The sequence below is a fragment of the Engystomops pustulosus genome, chromosome 2 (genome assembly GCF_040894005.1).
Source record: "Engystomops pustulosus chromosome 2, aEngPut4.maternal, whole genome shotgun sequence".
Lineage (NCBI taxonomy): Eukaryota > Metazoa > Chordata > Amphibia > Anura > Leptodactylidae > Engystomops > Engystomops pustulosus.
In genome coordinates, this window is record NC_092412.1 from 44,503,690 (window position 1) to 44,523,150 (window position 19,461).

The 19,461-nt window shown below is 39.9% G+C and overlaps 1 protein-coding gene across 1 annotated transcript in view; it reads left to right on the plus strand.

Moving 5' to 3' along the window:
- Nucleotides 1-19,461, plus strand: part of NBEA (neurobeachin) — a 429,733-nt gene that overhangs the window by 397,748 nt on the left and 12,524 nt on the right. The window contains 7 exon segments of the mRNA XM_072134427.1: nt 3,935-4,102; nt 10,243-10,305; nt 10,666-10,755; nt 12,326-12,518; nt 13,759-13,830; nt 14,225-14,380; nt 14,912-15,082. Of these exon segments, the coding sequence (XP_071990528.1) occupies nt 3,935-4,102; nt 10,243-10,305; nt 10,666-10,755; nt 12,326-12,518; nt 13,759-13,830; nt 14,225-14,380; nt 14,912-15,082 (913 nt within the window).

Genomic DNA, 19,461 nt, shown 5'->3' on the forward strand with positions numbered 1-19,461 from the left:
GCGGTTATGCTCTGACCTCAGTGATGTCACAAAGGACAGGAGCAGTAAGTAGTCCCTGATAACATTACCTTAATGCTAGCTTCATCAATCATAATCTAGCACAGGAGAGAAAGCTTTCACAGATGTGCATCTGCAGCCTTCCTCCATGCACTCCCTGCAGGCCTGAATTGATGCTGATGGCCAAAAATAGAAGGAACACACAAAGACAAATTCATCTGGTTTATTAATATTATGCATGAACAACATTAAAAAGCTTGGTGCATGTATTGGATGGCCACTAAGTGGAAAGGGATCCCCGGAAAACACATTTCTTGTGACGTAGTAGTGAAATACTTGGAAATGACTATGGTGTTAGATGGCAACCTGGAATGAGCATGAAGAACCCGAGAAATCTAGTAGATCATTACTGGGAATTGGTTTCATTATGAGCTGGCAGATTTTTGACACTGAGAAAAATGACTTTACCTGCTGTCCGTAGTTATTACTACAATCTTAAGATGTCCATAGCTGTCAATGAAGCTGACATTGACTTGACTTTTATCTCCCATTATCTTTCATCGAGGGGAGTCAAGAGAAGCCCATATATTAGATAAACATCATGTCCTGCCAAAATCCTGTAGGTTTGCCTCTAATATGTACGACCATCCTTAACATGTACTGTACTTGGTGCATTAGTAAAACTATATTATGGGAAAACCTTGAGTGGTCTCCTGTTAGTTAACCAAATCAAATGGGTCGTAACAATAGAGTTTTGGGGACATCTGTTACATCAGAGCAGACTCTTAACGGGAATCTGAACTGATAAGTTATGTAGTTCTATGACCTAACATGCCAACCGTACCTTTGTTTTTGTTGTCCAGCTTCTCCTTCCATGCTAAAATATCATTTTAGAAATATGTAAATTAGGCGTGTCCTATATAGTGCTTTGGCAGAGCACCTCAGGGCTATAGCTCCACATCTCCTTGCACCCAGAAGTGACATAGTTGATGGGGGAAGGCTTGGCAGTCCTTAGGTGCTTTGCTAACACCCCCCCCCCCCCAAGCACTTCAACCTGATTTGCTATTTCTAAAGCTACCTTTTGTCATGGAAGGAGCAGCTGGAAAATATAACTAAGGCATTTTGGCAAGCTAACATAGCAGTGGTTATATTTTCCAATTAAGTTCTAGAAATAGCGCCATTATTATTGTATTTTGGCTGTGTCCAGTATTGTGACTCCATTCTATTTAATTGAATGCAATACTAGACACAATCAATGGGCTAAATGGAGGTGTACCTTGAAGGGAGAAACAAAGCATTGCTATGGGCACCCAGCTCATCTTCATCTATGCATCCACAGCTTGTAGTCCATTGCACATTAAATGACAAGGTGACTGTACATGACTTCCAACAATTATCTTTTGGTAACATTGGATGTCATGGAAGCTAGAACCTAGAGACACTGAACTGGACTCATTGGGGCACTTTTAATTGGGGTCCGCGGACCGCATTTCAGTCAGGTTTCTCGACTATTTCCGATTTGTGCCGCATTTAACAGGGGTTTTTGGCGCATGCAATCGGATTTTGGCGCAATCACGCCGATTTGCATGTGACACAAATTGGGGGGCGTGGCCGCCGTACAACCCAACTGATTCGGACTGAGCACAGGATTTAAAATTCTAATTTTTTGGGAAACACCAAGTTTTCCTCAATAAGTAAGCAACAAGTTACAGTCGGTCCCCTACTTAAGAACATCTGACTTACAGATGACCCTTGGTTACAAACGGACCTAAGGATGTTAGTAGTTTACTGTACTTTAGCCGTAGGCTACAAAAACAGCTATAACAGTTATCACAGGTGTCTTCAGTTAACCTTTATTGTTAACCCTGGTTCCTATAACAACCCAACATTTTTAAAATCCAATTGTCACAGAGACCAAAAAAATTTAACTGTGGTTACAATGATAAAATATACAGGTCCGACTTGCATACAAATTCAACTTAAGAACAAACCTACAGAACCTATCTTGTACGTAACCTGGGGGCTGCCTGTACTTTACTACGGCTTTGAGTCTAGGTGTAAGTGTCACAGTCTTCATTTCACTACTTTTCGTTTGCTTTAATACAGAAAAATCAGTTTGTATCCAGACTTCCAGGTCTAACAGTATAGTGTCTATCTGAAGCTGGCACAAGGTGTTAAAAAAACCTAAACATATAAAGGAGCTGATACAGGGAAAAACATTATTACACTGAGCCCCTCCAGCCAGCGAGACCTCTGCTCTCTAATGTGCATAATTAGATAAGAGCGCCGCTTTCTGCCGCTTACATGAATCTTTAAAAGTGAGCGAGATATAGATAAAAATCTCTGAATACATTACAGGAGCATCTTCATGCTGACATCAACTCAAATTCTACTACAGACAAAAACTTGTTTTCTCTGGATTTAGTGTGTATGCTGTATACAGATTACAGATGAGGAGTAAAGGACACCATGAAATATGCTAGGCTTACGCTCTTTACTACTCTTTCACTCATTCTATTTCTTTTACTTTGTGGAATTCTTTGTTTTCTATCTTATTCTTTCTCACTTCCTTTTATTTATTTATTTTTTATTCCTCGCTTTGTTCCCTCTGACTCACATTCTCTCATTCTGATCCCCGTTTCTTTTTTCTCTCTCTTTCTTCTTTTTCTTTCGTACTCTCTCACTTTCTTAGCCCCTCTGCCAGACACCTGTGACATTAGCTTAACAAAAGATTGGGCATGTATGCATTCAACCAGTCTGATCTTTTATACTTCAGTAGTTAGAGGGCTCTCATACTATAAATAATAAACCAATATTATGAAGTTTAGTTAATCTTAAAGGGGTTGTCCACTCAGCAAATAATTGATATTGTTTGTGTAATGAAACGTTTTACAATTTTCCTAAATACTTTGTCTCAATTCTTCACTGTTTTTTGAATCTCTGCTTGCTGTCGTTTAACAGGTAGCTCCATTGTTGTTCCTGTGGATAAAACTTGTTATAGCACAAAGCTCTGAATACTATCTGTGATCTAACGAGCAATGCACATGTGTAACATCACATGACCAGGGGTATAATGATCCGTTCACCTGTGTGACATCACATGACCAGGGATCGGTTGATCGTTTTTCATTCTTCCTATAGACTGACAGCAAGCAGAGATCTCAAAAAATGTGAACAAGTGATACAGGAAGTATACTGGAGAATTACACATTGGGGCTTATTTACTAAGGGTCCGCGGCCGCACTTTCGTCAGATTTTCTGAAGTTTTCGTATTTTGCCTGGCCAAGACAGGCATTTAATAGGGGATTGTATCGCACACAATCGGATTTTGGTGCAGCTTCTCTGGCTTTCATGCGACAGAAATCGGGGGGGGGGGGGAGAGGATTCGACCCGTCGGACGATCTGACTGATCGGACTGAGCGCGGGATTTAACTTTCAAATTGTGTCACAAGATCAAGCACTTACATGCAGTAGGAAGAAGATGGTGCAAGAAGACTCAGTTGGACCTGAGCGGGGAAGTGACACATACAGGATTTTGGGCACACAATCTTAGTGAATCATTCTTGTCGGACAATGCAGTTCGGTGCCCCACAATATCTATTATTTGTTGAAAGTGGGCAACTTTTTAATGAAATGTGTATGGTTTTTAAAAATAGTTTTCTGGTAATTTTATTAGTTTTTGAGTTATTAGAAAGGTAGTGCCACTCATGTGGGCACTAGGGTAAGGATCCTTTGCCCTCCAGTGGTGAATGTAATGGATTTCAAAACGAAGTAGGGTTAGGGTTAGTGGGGGAATTTGTTGTCTGATTATTGTAAGAGGACTTTGGGTTTGAAAAAAGAGGACATCCCCTTTAACCCACAGAATGTGAATAAATATGTCTGTATAATGTACTTACTGTGTATTACCAGATTGTCCTTTTCCTTCCTTTTCATCCAGGCACTGGAGAGTGAATTTGTATCATGTCAGCTACACCAGTGGATAGATCTGATATTTGGCTACAAGCAGCGAGGTCCTGAAGCAGTGCGGGCATTGAATGTCTTTCATTATCTGACATACGAAGGGTCTGTGAACTTGGATAGTGTCACTGATCCTGTGTTACGAGAGGTATGTAACATAGACATGTCTACTTTATACGATATCCAATCTTCTCTTCTGCTCTGCCGAATTACAACACCGATATTAACCAAGGATGCAGGAAATAAGTGCTAAATACTATTAAATACTATGCTTTCAGTCTTATGGATCCTTCAGTGCTGGCTGATCTTGTGGTAGTTACTTAAATCGTCCTCAAGCGTTATTTATGTATATATATATATATATATTTGTAGTTGTATACACATATACAAATGTAGTCACAGTAGGCACAGTTATTAATGAGGGGGAAAGCAATCGATTGATTTATTTTTAACATTTTATGTTTTTAGAATTTCTAGGGGAGAATAAATGTTCTATGCTTTATTTTTGGAATATTTATTTTAAATATATTTTGCACTAGAATTGTGGAAGAAAAGTAGAATTATACTTATAATATTCTTCTTTCCTGTAGTCCAAACGGCAGTCTACTACACCATCTTAATCTGCTGCAATGGACAACCAGGAAAAAGGTTTTTACATGTTGGCACCTGCATATTTTTTTTGCTAAAATATACACAACTTTATTACTTGATTTAAAGGAAATCTACCACTTTACAAAAGGAAGAAACACATACACTTACCTGTCCTCGTCTTCAGCTCGATCCTGGTGGTGGTCTTTGCTAATCTTGACAGGCGCCAGGATCCAGGTGAAGAGGAGGAGCGGTGAGTATGTGTAGGTGTTTGTTACTTTGGTAAAGTGGTAGATTTACCAATTTTTTAAAAAAAATATCAGCTGTAGACATGTTTAATTTACATAAGAAAGTGGCCTAAATATGCCCAAAGAGCTGCAGTAGATTTGAATTTCTGGTGCACAAGACTTTCAAAACATGTGCCAAATTATCCAGGGGGTGTTCATCTATTTATAAATCCAGCACAGTTTAACCCAACACACTTTAGATGATGTGACTGCCAGTCCTAATATACTCTTCTCCCTCCCTCATATATGGGCAAACATAAAGAGTAATTGGAGAACCAGAGTAATTATTTAACTCCAGACCATTAAAGGGTTATCCTGATGAAGGACACACAGTGGTGGGGTCAGTCACACAGTGGTGGGGGTCTAGCAGCTGGGACACTTCTACATTATAAAATGGGGACCTGAGGCTTCTTGTTATTAGCTACTGCCACATCCCACAAGAAAGGTTTGACATTGCCAGTCGTCACAAAATTCTGCAGTTCAGCTCTTTCATGGACCAAATATCAGAATGTCACTAGTAGAATGTATAGTATAGTAGATGGATGGGATCAGTGTTCTAAATGCCTCATTATACGTTCATTCTGACCCACTAGTGTTACGTTTATTTTGGTTTTTAGATTATTGTACCTCTAGTCTTTGGTTATTTCTACATATATTATCACCTGTATAACACAAGCCTACCCCGCAACACTGAAGTCATCTAAATTTGGATATTGCTTGATATTAGACTATGTAAATCTGATGTGAGAAGTCTCAGAGTGCAACAGCTGCTGAATGAGTAGTGCTGAGATGTGGAAGACGCGCTCGCCATCCTCCATTCCCCATGATATCTGCCATCTGCTGTATGTAAAACATGCTCTAATTTATACATTGCCAGGCTGGGAGCATTAGTGGAGCTAGTTTGCTCTAGTTATATAATAAAAATATATACTTTTATCAAACTGTCCCCCCCTCAATATCCAGTCCAGTAGGTCCCTACTTAGATACAGAACTAAGATTGCTGCCACATCGACCCCTTATATCGCTAAACCTCAGTCTCACTGGATGTAGGTCACACCACACCATCAAAAGCCTTGTGTACAGATACCAATAGCCCACCTGTGTGGTCTTAGACGGTAGGTGGAGAACAAATAGGGTCCCATCTTTTAATAATCACCAAGAATTACTGTAAAACTCAAGAAACCCATACTTTTTAAGCTGGATGTCACTCTTCACCGGATTCTATTGCTAATGCTCTATATTCTGTATATGGACGCCAAAGGTGCATTCGGTGCACATAAAAGTCATAATTTGTGTCCAACTTACTCTAGACAACATGTATGTAGAGTACAGTAAGTTATAGCTGCTATAGCTCCAATCCTACAACTCGGACAATAGTATAGGTCACAGCCACCACAATCTCCACTCGGCCAGTCTGTTGTCTCACATAATACATATCCAGGGTTTTTCAGCATTCTTGTACGTTGAACTCGTAAATCCTTTGTAGCCCTCCAGTCATATAGAAGTTGTACTAATAACATAATATCTCGTGTAGTAATCAGTAATGACCATTATTCCCAGTGAAGTGTAGCTGACTCTGTTCTACTTGTTAGAGGAGGTTGGGTAACAGGTCTATCTGATTTGGTTCTCAATGTGGAAAATATCCATAGGCTTCATACTTGAATATTAGAGACTAATTGAGCAAATCAATCTTTAGACTCATAGATTCGGCATATATCTGCCATTTTTTGTTACCGAATCTAATCAAAATTCTTTTCCGATTTTTCTATTAAAATGGCAGCTAGTGGCACTGGTGTCATTGAGCCCAGCACATAGGGTTAACATTAGCATTAACCGTAACCCTAATGAAAAATACTTGGAAATGAGTGAAAAGTTAGAAAAATAAAATCTGCGTTATAGAGCACCAGAGAGTGGGTAATACACCATTTCCAGAATAATTGGTGCAACATTGGTCCAGACCGATTTGATTCATACCTGAATCCAATCTTATGAAAAATTTTGTGAAGCTTCACCGAATGGAATCTTGGATGATTTAACTCATCCACATGACTAATGGGCACCAACAGTCTTCTGCAGTGATTGGCTGCACCTCCCAACTACCGCAGGGAAGAACTCTTCATTTTCCAGGCCAAGAAGAAGGAAAACCGACTTCTAGTGCTAAAGTTGGGATATTAAAGTTGATACCATTTCCTCTACTCATTTGTTCAAATTTGATGCCCGACCCATTTGACTACATTTTTTAACCAGTTTTTTCTATAATAGAATATAAAATATCAGCATAACGGTTGTGGTATTTTTGATTTTCTTAATTTTTGGATTAGAACTGATTTGGGGTTTACCTTGCATAGTACGTAGATGATCTTTTACACCTGAAGGGAATGGCCTGAAAATGAGAATTCCTTGAGATATTTAATTATAATATTGTTACAGAATAGTTATTCTGCTTTATTCCATGTTGTGTGTATGAAGGTCTCCGTGATTTTTCTATGAAGTTTAGCTTCTCGTGACATACATACTTTTGTGCAGGTGTGTAGATAGCCTGAGTTTTATGTGTAATGAAACACACGATAACCATTGCTCAAATGTGAAGAGACGCCGGAGGGTATTGATTCATTCTTGGTTGACAGGTGAAATCATGGCTGCACGACTAAGCACGGCAATTATAGTATTAAAATATCAGAAGGTCAGAGGAACAGATAATATTCTTCCCTGTGTCAGATTAAAAATTGACACTCTTTGACAGCACGGGATCCCTGGCTGAGAAAATTATGACAGCTTAACTCATATTGCAGTTGTAAAGCTGTAATTTATAATGAACTTTACAATGACTGTCTTCTCCTGTGGTGAAACATGACAGAACACTCTGGATACAAAGGCTGTATCTCTTTCTAATATGTAAACATCAATTATATGGAGTATTAGATATTATTTGGAATTGTCTTTACTACAATAGGGACATCATAATCCTGTCACGTTTCCTCTGGGCAGATCTATTGTATAATTGTTCTCAATGCCGTGTTCCAGCCCATTAGACCGCACTCTCGACTTCATTGTTGACGGGCGGCTCGTAGAACTGGTTTGTAAAAGGAAAGATGCTTTTAAAAAATAAACCGCAAGTTTTTTCTTTTACATCCTCATTGTTGGGATACTCTAAGGAGAAACATTGTCTAGATTTACAGGTCCTAGTTGTATTTTGTGCATGAAAATTTTAGTTTGCGGAAAAAATAAGACTTTGTAAGTGATACAGCTACTGGATACGTGCAGATATATCAATATTCAATAGGAATATATCCAATAACAATGGATAGGCTATTGGGGCACATTTACTTATGTTTCCCCTGTAGATCCCCTGAGTGTCATAAGGTTGTACAGAAGACCCTAACATCAGACACTTGCAATATTTGTGGGATAAATAGGTAATATCACTGTTACAATCAACACACTTATGAGTGATGGCAAGGCTGAGGAATCCACATCAACGGCGCGTCATCAATAGGAAAGCCCTTTATTGTAGTTATTACAAAGTGAACTACGCGTTTCGGCGCTGTACTAGCGCCTTCGTCAGGTTCAGAATAAACTGAACCTGACGAAGGCGCTAGTACAGCGCCGAAATGCGTAGTTCACTTTGTAATAACTACAATAAAGAGCTTTCCTATTGATGACGCGCCGTTGATGTGGATTCCTCAGCCTTGCCATCACTCATCTGCTCCAGCCGCGGGATAGAATACCAGACGCCTAATCCTCGTGGTCCCACAGGCAGCGCATCATACTATACACTACATGCTAGGCTGCAAGATAGCCAAAAGGTGAGCACCCTAAAAGCTGTAGCTACAACAACTGTACATCTAATACCACACTTGAGTCGCGCACTTTGGTTTTCTCCCTCTTCTCCCTGATTCAGAGAATCGGTCCACTGCCTTTCAATCAACACACTTAGTAATGGCTGATGTAATGGAGCGCTGCAGATAATATTTTCTTCTCCAAGCTCCTGGTAAAAATCATCTTAGGGACAGGGAATGATATAGCTATAGGCAGGAATCTTTTCCAAACATTTTACTTGTCTTAAATCTGATGAGCTGACACTCAGCCTGCAGAAATCCTTGAAGAAATTGGTGAAGAATGAAGGAATCCACAAATGAAAAAAATATTATATAAAATTTACCTCCAAAACATTCTAGAAATAAAGTGCAAAAAAAGTGTACAAAGTAATAATTTCAGTTATTTTACATATATAAAATAAGGGAACTTTTTTCCGTTGGCACATCATGCATAGGGCGTGTATGGCCCACCAGGCCAAAAAAGAAACTGTGAAATATATTGACTGAAAGCAGGCTTTTATCATTGTATTAAAGAAAAATAACAATCACTACTAAGTAAGTGATAGTCTCCTTTTCAAATAATAAATGTTGGCAGAATTTTGGCGTAATTAAAGGGAACCTGTCACCAGGGACCTCATTTTCACTATGGTTACAAAAGCCCATTACAGCTGCAGTACAAATCTGCCTTTTTGCCTTCTTTAAGCATTTTCATTACAATATAATGGTGTGTTATAACTTACCTTGAACCCTGACAGATTCATATGTGTAGTCCCAGTGGTTGGGCTTTGGTTTGGATGCATTTCAAAAAAACACAACTTGTGCTTCAGACTGCTCAGCTCTCAGCCCCCACCTTTGTGCTCCTTTACAGTACTCCCTCCTGCTCCTTCACAGAGGTCACAGCCTGGTGAGCTGACATCAGTGATGGAGGAGCTGTACAGGAGAACAAAGGTGGAGGCTGAGAGCTCAGGAGTGAGCTACACATACAAGACACATGTTGTTTTTCGAAATGTACCCAAACCAAAGCCCAACCCCTGGGACTGCACAGAGGATTCTGTCAGGGTGCAAGGTAAGTTATTACACACAATTATATTGTAATTGAAATGCGTAGAGAAGGCAGAAAGACATATTTGCACTGCAGCTGTAATGGGCTCCTGCAACCTGTGTTAACCTGTTCCTGGAGGCAGCCATGTCAGACAAAGGGGTAGAGTTTGGACTAAATGGGGTTTGGCTTTCCAGGAAAGGGGCAGGAATAAGATTATGCAAACTGCATCACAAATTTGTGACACTCCGTAAACCGAATTTACTAAATGGAAATAAACGTTTAGACAGAATAAACCTACCACCATTGTCCATCTTTCTATTTTTCTCCTGTCGCTCTCTCTCATAACTTTCTATTTATCTATCTCTCCTCTATTTATCTATCACCTATCCATCAGTCTAGCTATGTTACCGTTGTCTTCTCTTTGTCCTCTTAAATAGTACATCCACTATATTACATGACATGTTTTGTGTTACTATTCACCAGTGTGAAATCGTATTCCATGATGTTATGTGCTGTAATGTTCATTTAACTGTTACTTCTCTCATTCATCGAGATCCCTGAAGCATACTTTATAAGAGACCCTCAAACTTTCCTGCTTACAGGGGATTTTGTGCAGGTATCTGTGCACTGTTAGCGGTGTGGGCACATATTATTAACATGTTCACGTGTGTTCTGTGAGAGCCTGAGACATCTCTCTGGTCTTTAGCTGCATGTCACCACAGGTTAACATTCAAAGATAACCCAGATCCTATCATAGAATGGTTATTTGGTTAAGTGAAGCATGCTCGAGAGAAAGCAAAGCTTGTCTTCAAAAATACTAACACTTGGATGAGTCTGCAGCCCGGGAGAAAAGCACCGGTGAATTTTCTGGACTTCTTTCATGGCTGACTTGGGATGTGCTTGCATTGTCAAATAGTGTGTTGACCTATCTCTTTGATGCATATTGATTATGACAATCACTCCTCTCTCCCTGCAGGCCATGGAGGCACAGATACAGACTTTTGGACAGACGCCATCTCAGTTGCTTATTGAGCCACATCCGCCTCGGAGCTCAGCCATGCACCTGGTGAGAAATAGCGGCATGTAGGGAGATTCTCTGCTTTTTTTCCCTAGCAAGAAAAAAGGCCTGGCCTTTGTGTTTCAAAACATGGATGTACATGGAGCAAGTAAATTTAGTAAATGCTTACAAATAAGAATTGTGGAGCATCTTTTCTTAGAACTCCTTGGACATTCCTCAGTTGTTTTTTTTTTTGGGGGGGGTTGGATGGGAGGTTCATAAATTGACAACAAGGTGATACCATATAGGGCCCTCACTCCTATTGTTCCATCTGACTGTTTGTACTCTGTAATGTAACATTATATTTGTATATGTCCCCTATGATTTGTAAAGCGCAGCAGAATTTGATGGCGCTATATAAATAATGATTACTATTATCATTACCATTGGCTTTGTCAAATGGTTGACACTGTTGGCAAGTTGAACCAACTTTTCAGACACATAATGACCACCCAGTCAATTTTCATGCAAAACAGGCTTGTCGTAGGAGAAAAATCCTTTATTAGACAGGTTTTATTTAAAGGCTTTGTCTGTGATTATTATTTATTTTTTTACATATGGGTCCCCAGGTGTTGTAAAAATATAGAAGGGCATATATTCGCCCCTCTTAAGTGTTTTGGTTGAGTAAGATGCTCACCAACAACCTTTGTTTATATACATCAGCTCAATGGTGGTGCCTGCTACAGCAGCAGTTGCAATCTGTAGCAGGTGCACTGACTGTCGAACTGACAGCTCTGCTGAGCCATTGTATGCAAATAGAGGCCGGCAGTGACAAGTGACACCGCACTGAACCAAAGCACATGGCAAGAGTGAGTATATAGTCTTTGTTTCAGGCTGTATCAGGTGGGCAGCAGTGGTCGGAAAGGCACCATTGGCCCCTCACTACAAACATAGACCGATAGCGCCAGTTGGAGCACGGAGACAGCTGAGTATATGTAAAGTCATATATAGCCATATATATAAAAAAAATGTGTATGCATGGACAACCCATTTAACTATACTGTATGTTTCAATACAACTTCCATTATAGTAAAGAGTGAGAACGGTTAAATATCATCCAGGGGGCTAGACAAATTTTTGGTATTAGAAACACAAGGCAAGATCAGTGAGCTGTCAAAGACAAAATGTCAATTATCCACTTTTAACATAATAATTCCAAGCGTAGATCTTCCCTTGTGCTCAAACATGTTCTTTTAATATTGCACACAGTCAGCCTGTCCCAATATTTATAATGCTTTCCACCTAACCTATGGATAGAGGCGTCTATTCCCAAGAAGAGGGGTCATGTTCCGTTCCGGATGAATTAAAGACCCGGTTAGATAAAATAAGGAATATTGAAGAAATCCCTGGTCTCCTCGGTCATGTACCATACATGCGCAGGCGTCAGCACTGCAGATCAGTGAGGACCACTATAGTAATGATCCAGGATTTACAAGGAAGAAATGTCTGGGATTAGTAAATGCAGGCAATAATACAATCTCAGGATCAATAACAATGGCTTGTCTTCCTGACCTATGACACAGTTTAGAATATTCTCTCAGTCTTTAATACTGTATTCTCTTTTCTTCCCTCATAACAGTGCTTCCTCCCGCAGAGCCCCCTCATGTTCAAAGACCAGATGCAGCAGGATGTTATAATGGTCCTGAAATTTCCCTCCAACTCACCGGTTACACACGTTGCAGCGAACACGTTGCCGCATCTGACTATTCCTGCAGTGGTGACTGTCACATGCAGCAGGCTGTTTGCCGTCAATAGGTGGCACAACACTGTGGGTAAGTGGTGACCTTTTCTACTCGATGCCAATTAGTTTAATCACGTTGGGTAACATGTCATACTAGATTTGGGATACATGAAGGTTCTCTGGCCGGCATCACAGCTTGTGTTCAGAGCTGCATATTGGAATATAGGATGTTTAAGACGTCAGCACATGTACACAGAAGCAAAGAGAATAATTATTCATACAAAGGGTGTTCATCCTACCACCTATTATAGGATTCACCATAGCAGTACTGCATCCCAGTGGTGCTTTTTAGCACCCATTTCGTCTTGAACCAACCCAGTGATAGGGTCCACCATAAGATTTCCAACAGGGAGTGTAGTGATGCAGGCATAATGGATGGTCTGGGTTACTTGGCCATTGCACAGTGGGTATAAGTGGTATTGATAATAAAGAAAGTCAATACGGGAGGTCCCACGACTTAAGGACACTCGACTTACATACAACCTCTAGTTACAGAGGGACCTCTCTGTCCACTATGACCTCTGGTGAAGCTCTCTGGGTGCTTTACTTTATTCCCAGGCTGAATAATCAGCTGTAAGGTGTCTGTAAAGAAGCTTTATTGATAATCCTTGTTCCCATGACAGCAAAAAATTTTGAAAATCCAATTGTCACTCGGACAAAACAAAATTGTTGTCTGGATCAACAATTATAAAATATACAGTTCCGACTTAAAAACAAATTCAACTTAAGAACAAACCTAAAGAACCTTTCTTGTTTGTAACGTGGGGACTGTCTGTATAGGACAGCATCCAGGGCAGCTCAAGCCGTCAATATACTCGCATATAGATGGGTGCACACAGTATCACGATCCCATTCAATGCATTAGTGAAAAAATGTCAGCAGTGCTCCATAAGTAGTTCAATCAATCAGTGATTTTCTTTATTCCTCAGAGGTATGATGCAATGTTTTGATTCTCGGGTCTTGTCAATTGTAATGTGTACAAGATAACATTGAACATATATACCCTTCATGTTAGGGACTTCACATCCTGGTTACTTATTTTGCATAATTAGCTCATATCGCTTAATTATTTTGGGTTGTGAATAAAAGTACAAAACATATTACATCATGGTTTATTTACATAGACATATATTTGACATATATTCAATACGTTCTCCCATATTATAAGTCTTGAATGTCTTGAACCTTTATAGTGCAGTAGATATGCGATAATAATCTAATATTTAAATTGGCTTGATGGCCCTTTCTAATTGAGATTTTTTTCTATGCAGGTCTGAGAGGAGCACCGGGTTACTCACTGGACCAAGCCCACCATCTTCCTATCGAGATGGACTCTTTGATTGGTACGTATACATTATATTTACTCATGATATCAAAACAAATTTTCACTCATCTATGTCAGTTGTCCAGAAAAAAAACTCACAACCAAGTCTTCACTTAGATCATAGGGAGAAGTTTCTGAGTAACTCAGAAACCTATTGTCCATGGTGTAATCCTTTGTTATCTGCCTATAGTAAAAGTACTACCTTGTTTCATAACCCTGGCATAATATGGTAACTGCTGCTACCACCGTAGTGTATATGCCGAAAAATGATCTCTACAGTAAAGATCATGACATATAGTAAAATGAAATATCATAAGATCAATAGATCTTTTACTGATGAAAAATTGCCTTCAATGTGAATTGTAATTGTAAGAATAAAAGGAAAAAATAGACATATTAATCTTTTCCCACAGCCAATAATTCTGGAGTTAACAAACGCCAAATCACTGACCTTGTGGATCAGAGCATTCAGATCAATGCGCACTGCTTTGTGGTCACTGCAGATAATCGCTACATCCTCATCTGTGGCTTCTGGGACAAAAGCTTCAGGGTATACTCAACAGAAACAGGTATGGATAAAAATGTATTCATTGTGTCTGCATGTATGCAAGCATTTTATACTATATATGGTTCCGATATGTATTGCAGTGATCCGATAATTTAACTCTATGCACATCAACGTCTCTGTGAATTAATACAGGCGGTCCCCTACTTAAGAACACCCGACTTACATACGACCCCTAGTTACAAACGGACCTCTGGATTTTGGTAATTTACTGTACTTTATTCCTAGGATACCATAAACATCTATAACAGTTATCACAGGTGCCTGTAATTAAGATTTATTGTTAATCCTGATTCTTATGACAACCCAACATTTTTAAAATCCAATTGTCACTGAGACCAAAAAAATTTTGACTGGGGTTACAATACTAAAGTATACGGTTCCGACTTACATACAAACTCAACTTAAGAACAAACCTACAGAACCTATCTTGTACGTAACCCGGGGACTGCCTGTAGTAGATTGTAACCTTATATCTTCAGGACTGAGCTGAATTTCTATACACCTATATCTATTATAATTTTGTCTTTTTTAGGAAAATTGACACAAATCGTATTTGGGCACTGGGATGTTGTCACCTGTCTGGCAAGATCAGAGTCCTACATCGGTGGAGATTGTTACATTGTGTCAGGCTCACGTGATGCAACGCTGCTTCTGTGGTACTGGAGCGGAAGGCACCATATTATCGGAGACAATCCAAATAATAGTAAGTGTTTTATGATGCTAGCTTGATCCTTTCTCTGCATCTGAAGAGTCATGTAAGGAAGACTAGAGTTCAAGGACACTAAATTAGTTCAGACTTGTCGCTTTTCACGTAGCATTATTGCCCACAGCGAGCCCTGGTGGCATCAAAACAAAGGAGCTGCACACACTAGGGCTAGGTCTTACAAATTAAAAATGACTACTGTTTGTGTCCTCAGGTGAGCATTCAGGTATAATATAGGTATAATCTAGTATTGTATGTAGCAGGTTGAAACCAGGTACATGTAAATTTGTCTTTAAGAGAAAATGCTATGATAAATTTTTAGTTCCATTGAAAGTTTTACTTTTAGAGGGCAGTATTTCTAATATACGGTATGTGTACTAAGCACCAAATCCACCTTTCTTTGCAAAATTAGGTGGTCAACTCACTGTGTAGTCTCAGAATATGAACATTTGTTCATGAAAAGAAGCTAGGTTTCCTGTTGAGGATCTTTATCTAAGGCTGCATTAACATGAGCGTATGAAAACGACCGTATATACGGGTAGAATACTGCCCCATTCATTTCAATGGGCAATATGGCTATCCATTTACATGGCCGTATTGCCCACCATTACGTACCGTACCATAAGCGAGCCATTTAAAAAATATAGAGCATGTCCTATTTTCCACCCTATTTCTCTTCCAGTATGGCCCATAGCAGGCAATGGGAACATATAAAATACGAGCTAAATACGTGCTGCGTAAGGCTGTGCACCGTATGCTGCCGTGTATACATGCAGTATCCAGAACCAGAGGGAGGTGCATTCTGTCTGACAGCTAATAGTCAGCCATCCAATATGTGGCAGTCCACAGTATTTTATACGGATACAGTGATATACGTGCACATACGGATGAAAATCAGCACGCATATATGGATTCGTACAAAACAGAAATACAGGACTGGAGAAATCACATGTTCATGTGAATGCAGCCTAAGTGCTACAGAATAGCCCTTCTGCATGGACCATATATCACTCTGGATCACTTTATTTTCATGAGTGCCATGCAATGCTTTTTTTCTCCTGTGGAAGCACTGCAGAGAAACTGACCACTTGATTCCATGTTCTTAACATTACAGCTAATTGTTGCAAGTTTACAAAATCAGAATGTACATCCTATGAACATCTTAGCTTTGGGGGATCTTTCTCACAAATAAGGAACATTCCAGTCATTAAATTATACTTTGTGCAGGGCCTGAAGGGAGAAGCTTGACTATAGGTTCTAGGAATAGAATGAAAATGATCCCTGCCCCTCCTTGCAGACCCTGCACCATACAGTATTCAATGAATTAGCTTTGACTGGAGTGTTCCTTTAAATGCCATCTAGTAAGAATACCCAATCATATATGAGACCACGTAGCCTGCACCTCATCTTTATTAACTAGCATCTCTTCAAGCAAATTAGGGCTTGTTAGATGAAAATAAATGAAAGAAGGTTTCTCAATGTAGGTTAAATCCAATTAGTTAGCATCATTAGGGCGAATATTAAAAAAAAAAAGAATTTGCAGATGATACGCTCGGCAAAGGATTGGGTTTCCATCCTGTCATCTAGAGTTGCATATAGGAGATATAATGTAGAGGGTGGAGGCATGAAAGCTGTTAGGTTCTTATAATTAACAGGGCTAGGTGCTTGACTTGTGATGTTTTCCTAGGTTTTCCTTTTTTCTTTTCATGACATCTAAGACAACTAATTATCTATTTTAGCTCGTGCGCATCCAATTAGCAAGTGACAGGTGTTTTAAGTATGTTGTATGTTCCAAACATCCACAGCGCCGAGTGCTTAAAATGCACATATAAATGGCCGGGCATAAATCATTGTCCTTGAGTGATTCTTCAAAGGATAATATAGCGCAGTAATGTATAGAGGAATTCAGGGCCAACATTTAAATCAGATTTTATTGTATTGGGTAAACAAGGTCACCACAGCGAGACTTGTCGTGTAAGGCCAGAATGACACGTGAAGTTTTTTTTTTAGTCCAGAACCAAACGTATAGTTAATTGGAAATATTTTTTAAAAAAAACCTGAAAAACTACTTCTTAGACACGTGATTTTTTTACATAGTTTTAGACCAGTTGCCCTAAAGCGAGTTTGGTACTCTTACAGAATTTCCAAGACCGAACGAAGAATCGTTGGACTAAACATACGTGCTGAGTTCAGTCCATTGATTCAATGGGGACATATACCGTATATACTCGTGTATAAGCTGGGAAAAACACAACACAAAAAATTGGGAAAACCTATTGACTCGAGTCTAAGTGAGAGTGGTAAATGCATTAGTCACAGCCCCCCCAGTATATAGCCTCCCAGCCCCTGTAGTGTATAGCCTGCCAGCCTCCTGTAGTGTATAGCCTGCCAGCCCCCTATAGTGTATAGCCTGCCAGCCCCCTGTAGTGTATAGCCTGCCAGCCCCCTGTAGTGTATAGCCTGCCAGCCCCCTGTAGTGTATAGCCTGCCAGCCCCCTGTAGTGTATAGCCTGCCAGCCCCTGTAGTGTATAGCCTGCCAGCCCCTGTAGTGTATAGCCTGCCAGCCCCTGTAGTGTATAGCCTGCCAGCCCCTGTAGTGTATAGCCTGCCAGCCCCTGTAGTCTATAGCCTGCTAGTGACATCATCAGCCTGCACCATTATGTCATATTACACACCATACACAAAGCAAATAAATATTACACCATTATTTGTGTATATAAACCTTTTTAGTATATAAACCTTTTTACTTTGTAAATTCTATCATATATATCAGTGATGGCGAACCTTTTAGAGGCCGAGTGCCCAAACTGCAAACCAAAACCCCCCTTATTTATTGCGAGGTGCGATAAAAAATTAAAGCAGTAACTTATTGCTCCCTGTTCAACAACTTTCAATCATATTGGCCTCCTGAGGACAGCATCACAGTAGAAAGATGGAAAATTTGCATAATTTTAGCTTCTTTCCAGTTTCCCTCTGTACACAGAGAATCGTGGGGCTAGCAGAAGGCCCTCCAAAAATTATTTGACCCTGTCTAATTCGCCCTCTTCTTACAGTCCCAAGTAGCAAAGTCAGTATCAAAATATGACTGAAAGCAGCATCTTTTAAGTTGCTGGGAACTGCAGGAAGATTCTTTGAGTCCAGCCTGGTGTGCTGGGGCGATGGCCCGGGTGCCCACAGAAAGGGCTCTGAGTGCCCCCTCTGGCACCCGTGCCATAGGTTCGCCACCACTGATATATAGGGTAGAGTATGAATGTTTTATTATTCTAGTTGCTTTTTAATTTGCTGTAATGATTCTGCACTTGATCTTCTGGACCACTTCCCTTGTTGGATTATCCTACTACAATTACTATTTGTTGAGAGTGACACATAGCGATTGTGGTAACAGTCTATGAAGATAAATTGTTTTGTAACAGAATATTGAACTTTAGGTTGTCTCTATAAGTAATGCCAAGATCAATACACATTGACATTTAAGTCAACATAAGTCATCTTGTATGGATCTCCAGGGGAGGACTCCTCAGGATTCTCAGCCAGTACATAAAATAACCATTCACTACTTGTAAATCCTTGCTAATCTCCGAGTTGTTCAGGCAGCAGTTGACTTACATTAGTGCCGCCTGTGGATCTGCCCTTCACAAGAATATAGCTGCATATATTATCATTAGCTGTATACACCATTACAATATATAGACAATGGGACAGAAGACGAAAGCAGGCACGGATTAAGGCGATAAAATTTGGTGGGTGGATTGGGTGGCCATGGGCCCCCTAAATGGCTTGGGTGCCAGCCTACCACCCAAACCACCTATATATAATCCATTACTGCACCAAATGTCTCCACACAAATTGTGTTTCTCTACATATTACATCTCACATTACAACAGCCATTTCTATATACATTATCTTGTAGACATGTCCCCATCTTGTAGACTAGACTTGTGTAGTGAATACCCTATAGAAGGTCGTGGATGTGGACTATCATGTGGATGCTTTCTACCACATTTGTTTTGGGTATTGATCTTTGGAGGTAGATCATCTAGAAGTGTCAATATATTCTCAATGTTGAACAGTCGGAAATGATAGAAGATACATTTCTGTGTTATTTTGCTGAGGGAGACTTGGCTGTATTATGAAACAACCTTCTATGTCCAGTGATGGTAGGAAGGAGAGTTAAGGAGCAAAAACAGATGCTATATGAAGTAAAGTATGTGCAAAGAAGAGGAGTGTTTGTGAGCTCTTAACTATTTAGTATCTTAGGTTTCTCTTATTTAGAGAATAACCTTTCATGTCTGATTCTTAACCTATTAGGCTACATTCACACTGCCGTTGCCCGCCGTACCGTAGTACGGCGGGCACACAGCAGCGCGTGGGGAGAGGA